This window comes from Mustela nigripes, chromosome 15 (genome assembly GCF_022355385.1).
Source record: "Mustela nigripes isolate SB6536 chromosome 15, MUSNIG.SB6536, whole genome shotgun sequence".
Taxonomy (NCBI): Eukaryota; Metazoa; Chordata; class Mammalia; order Carnivora; family Mustelidae; genus Mustela; species Mustela nigripes.
In genome coordinates this window covers 39,512,731-39,527,592 of record NC_081571.1, presented here as the reverse complement: position 1 = coordinate 39,527,592, position 14,862 = coordinate 39,512,731, and the positions used below count along the sequence as shown (strand labels likewise).

At 33.3% G+C, this 14,862-nt stretch overlaps 1 protein-coding gene across 4 annotated transcripts in view; it reads right to left on the bottom strand.

The window, feature by feature from the left end:
• Positions 1–14,862, bottom strand: part of TDRD3 (tudor domain containing 3) — a 163,377-nt gene that overhangs the window by 89,065 nt on the left and 59,450 nt on the right. For 2 of the 4 annotated variants that reach the window (XM_059377644.1, XM_059377646.1), the window contains exon 3: positions 9,470–9,535. The exons of the other annotated variants lie outside the window; for them this stretch is intronic. In XM_059377644.1, coding sequence (XP_059233627.1) covers positions 9,470–9,535 — 66 coding nt within the window. The remainder of the gene's footprint in view (positions 1–9,469; positions 9,536–14,862) is intronic. 4 annotated transcript variants of the gene reach the window in all.

Genomic DNA, 14,862 nt, shown 5'->3' with positions numbered 1-14,862 from the left:
CTGCTTTCCCCTCTCCCTCTGCCTCTCCCCCCTGCTTCTGCATTCTCTTTCTCTCTCTCTCTCTAAAATAAATAAATAAATCTTTAAAAAAATAAATAAAATCATCTAAAGGCATCCACTATAATGAATGAAAATTAACCTCAAAATCTGTGTCCAACTAGTGTCAAGGGCAACCCCAAAGTTAAAAAATATATAAATTCTAGATGAAAATAATAAAAAACAAAGATTAATCTGTATACAGTGTTAGAAATTTCAGAACATTGGTCACATTATCCGTTCAGGCATCTACAGTAAATCTCAATTTAGTGGACATTTTCCGCCAGAGAAGATCTATGTGTGCTTCTGGTAGTAACAACCTGCAATTGAGAGAGCCTCAACTTTGGGCTAGTGGAAAAGTAGCAAAATTAACCTTAGCCAAAACCTCATAGCACCCCCACTACCTCCAGATATTCCTTCTAGAAGAAAGCACTGCTGATTCAGGTGCCCAGAATACCCACAAAGACAGATCAAGAAACATGAAATCACAAGAAAATATCAAGAGACTCATAAGGAAACAAGCCATAAAGCATGAGAATCATAGAAAACTTAAAAATTAAAAAAAATTAAGTCTCCAAGGCCTGGTGAATTTGGAATTATCAAAAACAGACTACAAAATAATAAGCCTGGTCTAAAAAATTTATATAGCTTGTATTAGAAGAGAGAAGAAAATTAATGAGCTAAACTAACAAGTTATGAAAAGAACAGACTGAGCTCAAATAAGGTAGAAGAAAGAGGATAATATGGAGAAATTAATGAAATAACAAAGTCAAGCTTAGCAAAGACTAGTGTTGATTCTTCACAAAGGCTAATGAAACTGATACTGAACAGGACTGATTAAGAAGCAGAGAGTAAAGATGCCAATCAGTGACTTAAGAGATAATATTAATAAAAACATTCAACCTACTTTCATCAGCAGTGGAAAAACACAAGAGAACTATGCAGAGAAGTCTAAATATCCATCAACTAGTAAATGAAAAGAAGAAAGTGGTATATCCATACAATGGAATACTAATCAGCAATAAATAGAAACAAACTACTGACATATTAACCTCAAAAACATTCACTAAGTTAAAGACGCCAGATACAAGAGAGTATATACACTGTTTGCACTCATGTGAAATGTCAACAAAAGGCAAATTTACAAAGAAAGCATAAAAGAATATACAGATAAAATATTAAGAATAATATGTATAGGTTAGTAGAATTTAAGATCAATAGACAATTATCAGAGAGAAAAATTAGTAATTTTTTAAAAACACCATTTACAGCAGCAAAAATAGAATACTCCAGGAATAAAGCTTACAAAAGATACAAGACCTCTATACTTTCATAAATTATAAAACTATGGAAAAACTGGGCGCCTGGGTGGCTCAGTGGGTTAAGCCGCTGCCTTCGACTCAGGTCATGATCTCAGAGTCCTGGGATCGAGTCCCACATCGGGCTCTCTGCTCAGCAGGGTGCCTGCTTCCTCCTCTCTCTCTGCCTGCCTCTCTGCCTACTTGTGATCTCTCTCTGTCAAATAAATAAATAAAATCTTTAAAAAAAAAAAACTATGGAAAAAACTAAATAAATGAAGAGATACATCTAGGAGTATGCTAGAGGCAGCTCATACCAGTTCACAAGACCCTATTATGCACATATCTTCCCAATTCTGGCATCAGTGATTTCATGGTGTAGCTTATAATCAGCCATGGTGATAATACTCTTGCTACAAAAAGTATAAATGCTATGTATTAGGGCTTTTTTCTTCTGTTCACAGAGGCACCTTATAAGCATTTCACTGATAATATGGTAACATAACGATATCAATTGTCTTTAAACTAATTGGCCCAATAGACACATGAAAAAGTGCTTCACATCACTCGGCATCAGGGAAATACAAATCAAAACCACAATGAGATACCACCTCACACCAGTCAGAATGGCTAAAATTAACAAGTCAAGAAATGACAGATGCTGGCGAGGATGCGGAGAAAAGGGAACCCTCCTACACTGTTGGTGTGAACGCAAGCTGGTGTAACCACTCTGGAAAGCAGCATGGAGGTTCCTCAAAAAGTTGAAAATAGAGCTACCCTATGACCCAGTAATTGCACTACTGGGTATTTACCCTAAAGATACAAATGTAGTGATCCAAAGGGCATGTGCACCCAAATGTTTATAGCAGCAATGTCCACAATGGCCAAACTATGGAAAGAACCTAGATGTCCCTCAACAGATAAATGGATAAAGAAGATGTGGTATATCTATACAATGGAATACTATGCACCCATCAAAAGAAATGAAATCTTGCCATTTGCAATGACATGGATGGAACTAGAGGGTATTATGCTCAGCAAAATAAGTCAATCGGAGAAAGAAAACTATCATATAATCTCCCTGATATGAGGAAGTGGAGAGGCAACGTGGGAGGTTTGGGGGGTAGGAAAAGAATAAATGAAACAAGATGGGATCGGGAGGGAGACAAACCATAAGAAACTCTTAATCTCACAAAACAAACTGAGGGTTGCTATGGGGGAGAGGGTTAGGGAGAGGGTGGTGGGTTATGGACATTGGGGAGAGTATATGCTATGGTGAGTGCTGTGAAACGTGTAAACCTGGCAATTCACAGACCTGTACCCCTGGGGCTAATAATACATTATATGTTAATAAAAAATTTTTTAAAAACCGATTGGCAAATTCAATGCAATTTCAATCAAAACTCCACATCTTTTCTTTTTTAAGATTTTATTTATTTATTTATTTATTTGACAGAGAGAAAAATCACAAGTAGGCAGAGAGGCAGGCAGAGAGAGAGGGGGAAGCAGGCTCCCCACTGAGCAGAGAGACTGTTCTGGGGGCTCGATCCCAGGACTCTAAGATCATGACCTAAGCCAAAGGCAGAGACTTAACCCACTGAGCCACTCAGGTGCCCCAAAACTCCAACATCTTTTAAGAAACTTGATTCTGAAATGTCTACCAGTGTGGGGGTGGGCAAGGACAGAATAGCCTAAGGAAGAGTAACATATTTTACAACCACAAGATTAGAAAAATTTGATCATTTCAAGTGCCACAAATGATGGAGATTAATGGTATCTCACACATACTACTGAAGGTAATACAAATTTGGTACAACTACTTTAATAAATAATTTGGCATAATCTTATAAAGTTCAATACTGGCTTAGCGCTAGAACATAATTCAATCCCTGGTTATGTTCCCCAGAAAAACTCTTACAAACATGCATCAAGAAAAATACACAAATTTGTTCCTAAAAGTAGTGCATCTATTATAAAAACCAAAGGAAAAGAAAAGCATTTAAATATCCATCAACAGGAGAATAAGTAAACTGAAGTTTTATTTACACAGTTTAGTATTATATAAAAGAGAAAAATGAATGCATAATAGATATATACCACATGGACACCTATTAGACACAGAGCACTGAATGACAGAAGCAAATTACAGCAGACAGTATGTTAACATTTTATAAAGCTTAAAAATAAAAATATATATTTTTCATGAACAATGACATATGACTAAAATATTTTTAAAAGTAAAGTTAAACTCAAAATTCACAACAATCTGTTCTTGGTGTGGGAGGGAGGAAGAGCTAGGACACCCAGGTAGGCAGAGTGGTGCTGTAATGTTCTAGTTCTACCAGGCTGAGACTTCAGATGTGCTCACTTTATTATTAAGCTTAAAGCATATATGTTTGTATATGTTAAATATTACATTAAAATAGTTCAAATAGTATACAATATATTTTGAAATTAAGACATTGGGTAGTTCACAGAAATATCAAGAGAATTAAAGAACTAGGTCTGTTGCCAACACAGAGAGAAAAAACACTCATAACCAAACCATAGAAATGGTTTAGTGGCCATGGTGTTGGTAAAACAACAGTTCTTGGATGGGGAGGGGAGAGAAGAAGCCTTAGTATTTGTAGCATCTGCCAACTGCCATGGCTGATTTCCACTACCAAGATGTTACTGAACTCTTAACTAGGAAGACCTGCTGACAATCAGCATTCATGAGCTCTAATGAATGGGACCCAACACACTCCAAGCATCTAGGTGTACACCTGTTCCATCAGCCTCACTGGCCCTAGAAACCTACCCCAGGACCTCTGCAGCTACTACCGTAGAAACTCAAACTCGCTGTAGCTTCTACCACTAGCAGAGAGCATTCACTATGGTTCCTGCTTATTTGAATGATTAGCCCAAGTCCATCAAGGCTACAGATGACTAGCAGAGCTGAGGTACATATGCATGGCATAGTTGCAATGGAGGCTGCAGAAAATGTGTCTGGCATTTTCCTTCTCTTCACCACCATGACTGGAAAGATGGGACATTCCCTCACACACACACAAAGATAACTCAGGTTCTAGGAATCACAAATGTCCACTATTCTTATCTTCCATGTATTGTTATCAGTTAAGATTTTGTCAAGCTGTTTTTTTATAGTTTGTACAATAAACCTTTTCATTGTATATATCGTATATATATAGTATTATATAATATATATTATTGTGATATATATAATTAATGTGTGTGTGTATATATGTGTATATATACACCTATACGCACAATCACTCTCCTCTCCTAAAATTTTAAATATGCCCCCAAATGGGGATCTGCCCACTATTACCTCACTGGGAAGCACACCTCTAAAAACTAATAGTCTAGCAAGAAAAGCAACCTCCCCACTTCACCAAGCTGAGACAGCTGCCCTTTCATCACAAGTACTTCTGACATAATATTGATTTCACTACATGAACACATAAGTTTCTTGATCTCTCATTAGGTTATGTGTTCCAACAAGGCAGGGGCTGTCCTGTTGATCGCTGCATCCCTTGAACTTAGCACAAATATGTATTCAAAATTCCTTGATAAATACAGTGTTCCCTTTGTCTTCAAAATAATTTGCCTTAGTTTATCTCCAGATCCACAAAGTGTGATAGGATCACTTGTGTATCTTAAATGAGAAAACTGAGCGCAGAGGGTAATGTATTCTGCCAGATGTCATTCAGCTAGTAGGAGGGAAAATTAGGATTCAGATTGAGATCTGTCTTATACCAAAGTCTGTCGTCTTTCTATTACGCATTTTAAAACTATGACAAAATTTGTTACGTGGTAAAAGTAGATACAGGTCTAAAGGGCAATGGAAATACTGATGCTTAAAAGTTAATTCTGCTCAAAAGGGGTCAAGAAAATTGGGAGAGAAGTGGAATATGAATGGGGGTTTACAGAATAAATAGTTTGCCTGGAAGCATAAACAGATTTTAAGGAAGTTAAGTTCCTTCATCTCTGCAGTAAAAAGAGGGCAGTAACCATTTCTGTTTTCAGTGTTTTTCTGAAGACTACAAAGATAGTGCATATAAACTGCTTAACACTGGATATAGCAGAGCAGATTTTCAGTAAGGAGAGAAGAAAAAGAAGAAAAAGAAGAATTTGCTGAAAATCAGGGCTCTCCTAGGTAAGTTAGAAGCTTGTACCAAAAAAGATCAAGAAAAAAGTCAAATGCACTAGAAATGCTGGAAAAACAGCTTTGCAAAGGTAGTCCCTCATCCCTAGCTCAAATTTTTCAAGCTATATTCACATACAGCGAGAGTATAAATGTAAAAAAAAAATTATAAATAACAGTAAAAAGAACATTTCTGAATCCTAAATATGGTAGTACCTTTACTAGAAGACGACCTAAAAGTTTCCACTCCTCAGACATTTTAAAAACAGAGTATTATAAAAGCTTATTAAGTGAGAAATAGACATAATCCTGAATAGGTTCTTCCAAACTTGAGATCCCCTGTGAAAAGCATCAATTTATACATCGAAATATGTAGCACAAGACATAATTTCTCTTATTCAATCATTCAGAGAAATTATAGCAAATGAAATATGAGGAAAACACTCTGGGGACCCCCCCCCCCCCCTCAAAGGTAACCCTTATACTAGTGTATCATTAGCCTATTTCCACACCTCTATCCTTCACCTTTTTAGCTTTTTGTTCTCTGGGAGAATTAAAAAAGAAAAAAAAAAAAAGGTGAACAGTTTGTTTTTCAATTATCAGAAGAGTTATTTGCCTATTGTATATAGTTTAGTACAGTCATTTTTAAACTCCACAGAAGTTCTACTAATATTTGCCAATAAATACTTGTAAATAAAGCAAAGTAAAATCAATATTTCAGAGTAATCCATTGTTCTGAAACTTAAGAGTGCATGTTTAATTTTAATAACTCACCAGAAGGAACACTGACAAATTGTATTATTTGCCAGAATATAAATTAACATACATAAAACATGATATAATTTTATTTAAATTAAAACTTAAAGCTTTTTACAATTATTTTTCTTTTGAAAAACGTCTAATTTTCTAGACTGATGGTGAAAGGGCATTCACTTTGAATTTTAAGGCAGCGAAGCCATCTTGTGGTTAATGTCGGTACTGCTAGAGCTTTGAGTGGGTCCCTCCCATTTGTAAAATTAGGTCTTTAATCACAGTTTGACCTTTAAAAAGGCATATACAACCTGTCATTTTTAAGACTTAGAAGGAAAAAATAAATACAGACCTGAAAGTCCTTCCTTTTTAGGGTTCCACAGTAATGCATAAGGTCATCATGTAGCTGGACTGGTAATGTATTTTTATAATAACCTCTACTTTATAATTCTATACTTTGGTTCAGAGGCTTAAGCTATGAAAATCACTACTGCAAAATATTATGCTTTAAAAAAAGAATATGAAAAATACTAAACAGCTTTGTAGAAATAATAGTTCTACTTCTTTTTTTGTAATGACTTTGTTCCATGATTTTTAGCTTATAAGCCACCAGGTTCAAAAAACTTATAATATCTAAGAAATGCAAAGTCTGCCCTAAAACACTCAGAAAAAAAGTTACAAAGGTGGCTTCCCCACCACACCTCCCTCCACTCTCACCATCTAAACCTCAAAGATAAACTGCCTATGGGAAGACATGGCTTAGGCTTGGAAGCCTGGAGACAGCAGTCATCTTCCCCCTCAGCATTTTTTTTTTCTTTCTTTTTTAAGTATGCTGGGAGTGGGCATTAAACTCATGACCCTGAGACCAAGACCTGAGCTGAGAGCAAGAGTCAAACACTCAACTGACACCCAGGCACACCATTTCCCTTCGGCATTTTTAAAATTTGTTTGAAACCTTTTCATTAAGGTCATGGGCAACCTTAGGGAGAAAATATAGGAACTGAAAAACAATGTTAAGAGAATGGAAGGAAAGAGAAAAGAACCTGAACAAAACTATTATATTAATTAATGATAAAGTTACTTGCACTTTTTGCCATTCTACTTTCTTCCAAATTAACAGTGATAACTAAAAACAATTATTAAGACTTCAGTTTCACACCCCAGATGACAATGCCTTTCTGAAGGCCCCAGATTTGTCTTAGAACAAAAAAAGATGTAAATTCAATGTATCCAGGATTAACTGTCTTCTCTGATCACAGTTCAATCAGCTCTCCATTTTCCCTTTCCACTGTCAAATTCCTAAATGCTAAAAATGGTATTATCCAAGACTTAGTAAATATAATAACAATACACACCATGTGAGCATTTACTTTTGGCCTCTTTTGGGAGAAGTCTGAAGACTCCTCTCTACAATCCTTTAATCTACCTCCAAAGAGGATTACTGCTTCGATGTTAGTCACTTTTCCTGTAAAGAACAGTTGTACTCATCAGACTTCTCCAAGATTGCTGCCTAATCTGGGATTCTGTAGTCTAGAAACTTGCTAGGTATGCTTCCCAGACCACCAGAATCAACAACCCATGGAAACTTGTCCAAAATACAGATTCTCAGGCTCTATCCTAACTCAATGGAATCAGAAACGGGGGGAATCCAGGGGTAGAGGGGAGGGGCTGGCCATGTGTGTTTTATCCAAGTTTCATGGTGATTCCGGTATATGATGAAGTCTGAAAACTTCACAACCAAAACCACTGAACCAACTGAAAACCACAACCAAAAAAAGAGATGTATGGAAACTGGAGAGAACTCTGAGAACAATGAAGTTGAATGGAAAATTCAAGACAGAATAAACAAAGGAATCAAGATAAGTAGCTTTAGCAAAAGAAACTTGTGGCAAAGACATTTACAAGTCCTCAAATATATGAAGAATTCTTCTCAAGAGAAAGTAAGCAGATGTTCTCCATTCCCCCTCAGGGAAGATCAAGAAGACATTACGAACTTTAAGTTGTAGCATAAGAAATTTAGATTAAAATAAAATTAAAGTTTGCTGACACAGAGTGTTGTTAAATATTAAAATGAATTACTGAGGAGTTTATAGAACCTCTTCTCTGAGTATCTGTCTAAAAAATGAGAGTAGATTAGAATTCTCATATGGCTCTTTGCAGCAAAATGATTACCATCATTTATATAAACAGATTAATTCTTAGAAAATGTGTGAAACTTTTTTACACTATATACCTTTTACAATTATCTAATACCTAAGTGTTAGATATTTTAAAATTATTTTTAAATTATTATTTAAATTATTTAAAATTTAAAATATTTAAAATAAAATATTAATATTTTATAAATTATAAATTTAAATAAACTTATATTTTATAAATTTATAAAATTTTTTATTTTAGAATTATATTTTATAAATTTATAAAATATAAAAATATTTAAAATTTTAAAATATTTAAATTATTATTTATAAATTCTTTACCATAAGAATATTTATCCAAACACAAAACATACACACTGAAAGTATTTATTTATAGATAATGACGTTCTTTAATAGTTCAAAAAGTGACCAATAGCACATAAGATTCTTGGCTGACACAATTCACATGTATTTTCAAATAAAAGAAGAAATATAGGTAAAAAAGAAGTAAAAGACTGAGTAGTTGGTATCTAAAAACTGTATCCCTGGATTTTAAAAAGATCACTGCACAATTCACAATATGAATATATATATATATATATGAAATTACTGAATCTATATGACATATAAAATACATACATTATGTATATTATGTACTAATAAATATATGTGGTACAAAATGGAAGCAATAACCAAACGCACAGCTTTGATGAACTGCTCTTAATATCCTCTCACAATCTTACAATTTTATAAAATAAGTTCATTAAATAAACATGGAAATAGGTAACTAAAATTAAAAGGTACAAAAAGGTCCTTGTCCTGTATTCTAGCAATATTTGCTAAGTCTCACATTAATGAGTTTATAATTCCTAAAACTGACAGGTTTTTTAAAAAATGTTTTAAAGTCACCAAAAGTTTAAAACTTCAAGTCAATAATTTTCCGTTTGTACAGAAAGTCACTAGGATAACTCTGTGACCTAGTTAATTCTAAAATATTTTGCAGTTGCAGTCTTTACTGACAAAATATAATTCCAATAATTTAGTAAATGTTCATATTTATTGCAGTTAGCATAATTTAGGAAGTTAATGTTTTTCTTTACCTTTTCTACCTTTCCACCATTGATGTCACTGGGGAGGAATTTCTTGCCAATTGTTCTTAAGTCTGTCTAAAATAAAAATATTATCATTAAAATATAATTATAGAGAAAAGTAAATCTAAATCTAATCTTACTCATAAACAAAAGATGAAATTTATTAACACCTGTAGAATAAAATTTAAATCAGTATCTTTTAGCTGATTATGAGATCTATACATACAATCGATCTTTTCAAGTAACATAGTACCATACATATGTTATTGAAAGTACATCGGTAAGTTGAACAGTAATGTTTAAGGCCTTAATTCTGGTTATATTCCTTTCAGTAACTTACTAAATATTCTCTATTAAAACCTAATACTTGATTTTATATTACTGTAGTCTTACTAAAAAAAATAATGTCCCAACCCCAAGCCAGCTGACTACTTTAAGTATATAAACAGAATATATTTTTGATAACTGAATCCTATATAACACTCATATGAAGAGTCATGAAAACATTATTCTTTTGGCTGTGATACCTATTACAAAGCTACATAACATACAAATATCCTAGGGAACAACACCACTGCAAAAGCAAGAATAGGAAAACTTTCCTATAGTAAAAATCCATATTATTTGCTTAAACAAATTACAGAACTCAAATTTAGTGAACAAATGACTAAGTATATGAAAGTGCAAACCAGAGCAAAACAAAAATGAAAGCATAAGAACTAACAAACAAAATTACAGCATTCCTGATATAAAAACAAAACTTCAACTATATAATTTACAAAAAAGCAAAACTTTTAAGGATATTGTCCTCTTTAGGAAGTAAAAACTGAAGGAACAATAAGAAACTTGCTCAGAGGAAAATCAATACTCATGAAGAAGGCCTAATTATTTAAGCTAAGAAATTATCTTGATGACAGAGTGTGAGGTTAGACTGATAACTGAATTTATATTATTCTGTTCTTCTTTAAAATATAACAAGAGCTCTTCATCTTCTTCAGAGCAGAATAAAATAAAATAGATTTAGAGTATTTAATCACAAAAACTGTAAGGCAGAAATTCATGTTAGACTTAGGGGGAAAACACTAGATGATTAAAATTTCTGTGACATAAAATGAAGACATGGAGAGAAGTCAGATAGTCTTCTTTCATCACCTACAAAAACAGAATGTCCTCTTATTTTAAATATCAGTATGTGGTCAGCTTAAGAAATGAGCATATAAATTACACAATCCCCACAGATCTTTCCAGTCTTTTACTACCATAATTCATATTTTAATTCTCAATGTAAAGCAAGGGTCACTCCTAAGCTAAAACTCACCAAGTGGAGCTGCCAGACAAACTAAGCCCCAAATCCAAAACACTTGTGTAACAATATGTTAGCTTTATCATCTTTGCAGCCTCTATCCAGTAACAGAGTGAAAGAATTATAAGCATACCTTTTCACTTTGAAAATACTGAGCAGCAATGGGAAAAAAATATTTTCTTATACTAACCTTCCATATATTAGGATTGTTTTATTCCTAATGTTAATTACACATGAAGTACTTGGTACAACGAATTGCAAAGAGTAAACACTTAATGAATGTTAACTATCATGTTTATTTGTTAATATAAGATATATACATTTTGATATCTGATCATGAATAATCATTAAGTTAGTAATACAACTAACAGTTCATAATAATACAGGCATCATTTTGAAGTCACTCAAAGGCTCAAATATTTAAATATGTATGCAAAACAGAACACTTACAAATTTTATGATATACCATGGTTTCTCATTTCTGGTTTTTAGCAATAATTATGAAATTTAACTTAAACCAAAATGAGGCACCAATATAAAGTTGAAATAAACACTAAGTTAAAATCCTAAACTCTGAATCATTACAAACTGTAATTAACTAATAGGACCATGGACACTGCCACAAATTCTCTAAATCCAGCTAATTTATTCCTCTATAAAATGGAAAAAATATCACCAAGTTTATCCATAAAGTTGTTATCAGGCTAAAGGGAGACATTATATTCAAAGTTTATATAACTTTTAAAGTGCTAAACACATATATAATGAATATTATTTCATTATTCTTTAAGAAGATGAAAATGACCTACCAAATCTTTAAACATCCTAAAATCAAAATCAATGTATAAGTACTCCAAAGGCAATTTCATGCTTCAGATGCCATTATATGAGGATCACTAGTAAAACTGTGTCCAAAAATGCATTTATATTGGACATAAAAAAATTACGCAGGAGAAATATTTAATCTATAACAACATATGCACTTGTACACACATACAAAAGATTCCTGACTATTTACTCAAGTAAATTCAATGGAATATCTATTTGGCAAGTCATTTCATATTACGCAGAATCTTAAAAGAAATTTTTGAAAATCTGTTTTTAAATTTTTACTAATACATAGTATTCAGTAATTTAAGACTGAGCTATCACTTAATTTACTTGTGAATAATTCAGGTATTTAAGCCCAAAACTACATCCTGGATTTTAACGTCATTTCGTAGTATTTTTACTCCCCATTCTACCGAGCAAAAAATTAAGAACCCTCCTTTTAACATAAAAATCTATACAGAAATGAGTTATACAGCAGCTCTGAGGCTGCTCTTTTTAGAAGGGCTTACTTTTACAAGGTTGGCTCTAGGCTGGCATGTGGCAACTTGCACTTGAACATTTCCTAACTGAAAATGTGGTTCACTGCCTAGACTATTTATAAAGAACAATGTGATTTACGGTGAACACCTGCTTTTTGAGGGGGAGGAGTCTTACAACTGTTCATTTAGGCAGAGAGTGTCTCTATAAGCAGACCAATAAATGCACTGGGTGCTAGTCCCTAGTGGACTTCCCTGGGCAGAAACACTGTACAGTTACCCTTGCTTTTCAAAAGTTCACATTATGCCACTCTGCTTTTACAAAAGACCTACACGAGTTTTCGCTAAATGAAAGAAATTCAAAGATTTTCATTTTATAGGCAAAGGTGAAAAGCAAAAAAAGTGTTCAGTGGCTGTTATTATGCTGAGCATTTATAGAAACAGAATGTACCCCAAACAGCAAGAGGGGCACTACCAAGCTTCTTCCCCAGGAACTATACTCAGCATCTCAGCATCAAACTGCAAGAGTTTTGAACTGTGTTCTGGGCATCTGTGCTTTCTCTTGATTTATTTTTGTGTATCCTTTAGCAAGATATGCCCTAAGGTAACAGAAAAACCTGAGAGGTTACTTTTTGGATCTGGGAATGCTCTAAAATCTTTCCATATAAATTAATGGTAATTACTTCTTCATTCTACACTATTTTGGCTTACAAAAAGTTTTGCCCGAATGTCCTATATAATTTTTTTAATTTTACTTTTTTTTTTTTTTTTTTGAGAGAGAGAGAGAGAGAGAAGCACACACATGAGCTGGAGGGGTCGGGGTGGAGGGATAGAAGATGGAGAAAGAGACTCTTAAGCAGGTTCCACACCCAGCGTGGAACTCAAAGAGTAAGATGTTCAACTGACTAAGCCACCCACATGCCCCAGGAATGTTCTACTTTTGAGTAGCGTGGAAAACCTATACATATATTATTGCATTTTCTTTGCTAGATAAAGAAACAAGCTCAGTGTGTCCCGAATGGGAGGAGGGGGACATAAGAAAGCTTATGAATGGATTATTCTCCCAAAATGTAGTAAGTTATATATAATAAGAATCAATAATACAACTCTTTTTTAACTAGTGACTAATAGCCCCTAATCTTTCAAAAGCTGAAAAAATTTCAACAGAAACACTATAAATGCCTGACTTTATTTAAAGGTCATAAGCTTGAAAGGTAAATTATTTGTCTGGTGTAGACTTCATCCTAATTAAAGGTAATTCTTTTTCCTATTGTATGGCATGAAATCTTGGATTGGCATATTCAACCATATATTTCAGAGAAAATTATGCAGACAAATTAATTCATAAAATAATGGTCATCATGTACTTTTTATATACATAGGACAAATACTTCATCTTGATTTACTTTATTTATAGTTTCACATCCAATTATAGGAGATCATTGCTATTTACCTAAGCTCGTAAATAAGAAAAAGAAGAGCAAAAAAAAAAAAAAAAAAGGAAAGGAAGAGAAGACTGTCAAAAATACTTCATCATCTTTAGAATTTTTCTTTAATTAATAGAGTTCTTTCAATATTTTTTAAAAGTAGAACTCACTTATTAGGGTACAAGTAAAAAAATGTTAAAGTGTATATGGAATATTTCCATTTGTAGTCATAGACAACATGCATAATTTCTAAAGTTTACTTTTTTTAAAAGATTTTTATTTTATTTACTTGATGGACAGAGATCACAAGTAGGCAGAGATGCAGGCAGAGACAGAGTGGGAAGTAGACTCCCTGCTGAGCAGAGAGCCCAGGATGCAGGGCTCAATCCCAGAACCCTGAGATCATAACCCAAACTGAAGGCAGAGGCTTAATCCACTGAGCCACCCAGGTACCCCTCTAAATCTCACTTTAAAATTTTTTATTCTTTTATTAAAAACCTACATTCTTAGCTCAGAAACAAAAAATGACCTTATTAGTTTTATTGAATAAAATTCAAAGAAGCTGAAAAAAATGACAGAATTCAAAACATAAATTTTATCTGTGTAAGTCCATTTAATTGATATAAATTAACATAAAAAGAAAAAGTTATACACAGTTATATATTTTTTCATATTTTATTTATTTTTTTTTAAATTTTATTTATTTATTTGACAGAGAGAAATCACAAGTAGACGGAGAGGCAGGCAGAGAGAGAGAGAGGGAAGCAAGCTCCCTGCTGAGCAGAGAGCCCGATACTGGACTCGATCCCAGGACCCTGAGATCATGACCTGAGCTGAAGGCAGCGGCTTAGCCCACTGAGCCACCCAGGTGCCCTATTTATTCATATTTTAAATGTCTTCAGTTGCTGACATTTCTGCTTCACATTATACCTGTGTTGCAGTGATATGGTGGATCTGTCATTTTCTTATGAATAGGAGAGTAAGTAATTCTCTTGTGAATTTTGTTGACTATTTATCATAATGTATAAATTTAATTTAATAGATTAAATTATACATTTAATAGACTGTTATTATAAAGATAATTTGAAAATGCTCCCAATGGCATAACTGGAAAGATGAAAAAAAAGAATATTCCTTTACTTACACCTAAATTTCAAACAATTTTTATAACTCTTCAAAAAAATCCAAAGGCCAATCCCAATTATGGAAAAGATACAGCTATAGAAATAGGTAGAAGGAGGAGATTGAAAAGAAATATATATACAACATAACTGTAATTATGGATAGCCTTAATTTTCTTATTTTACTTTTGTTTTCTGAACTGTTCTACAATATACATTACTTTTATCCACAGGATAAGTTATT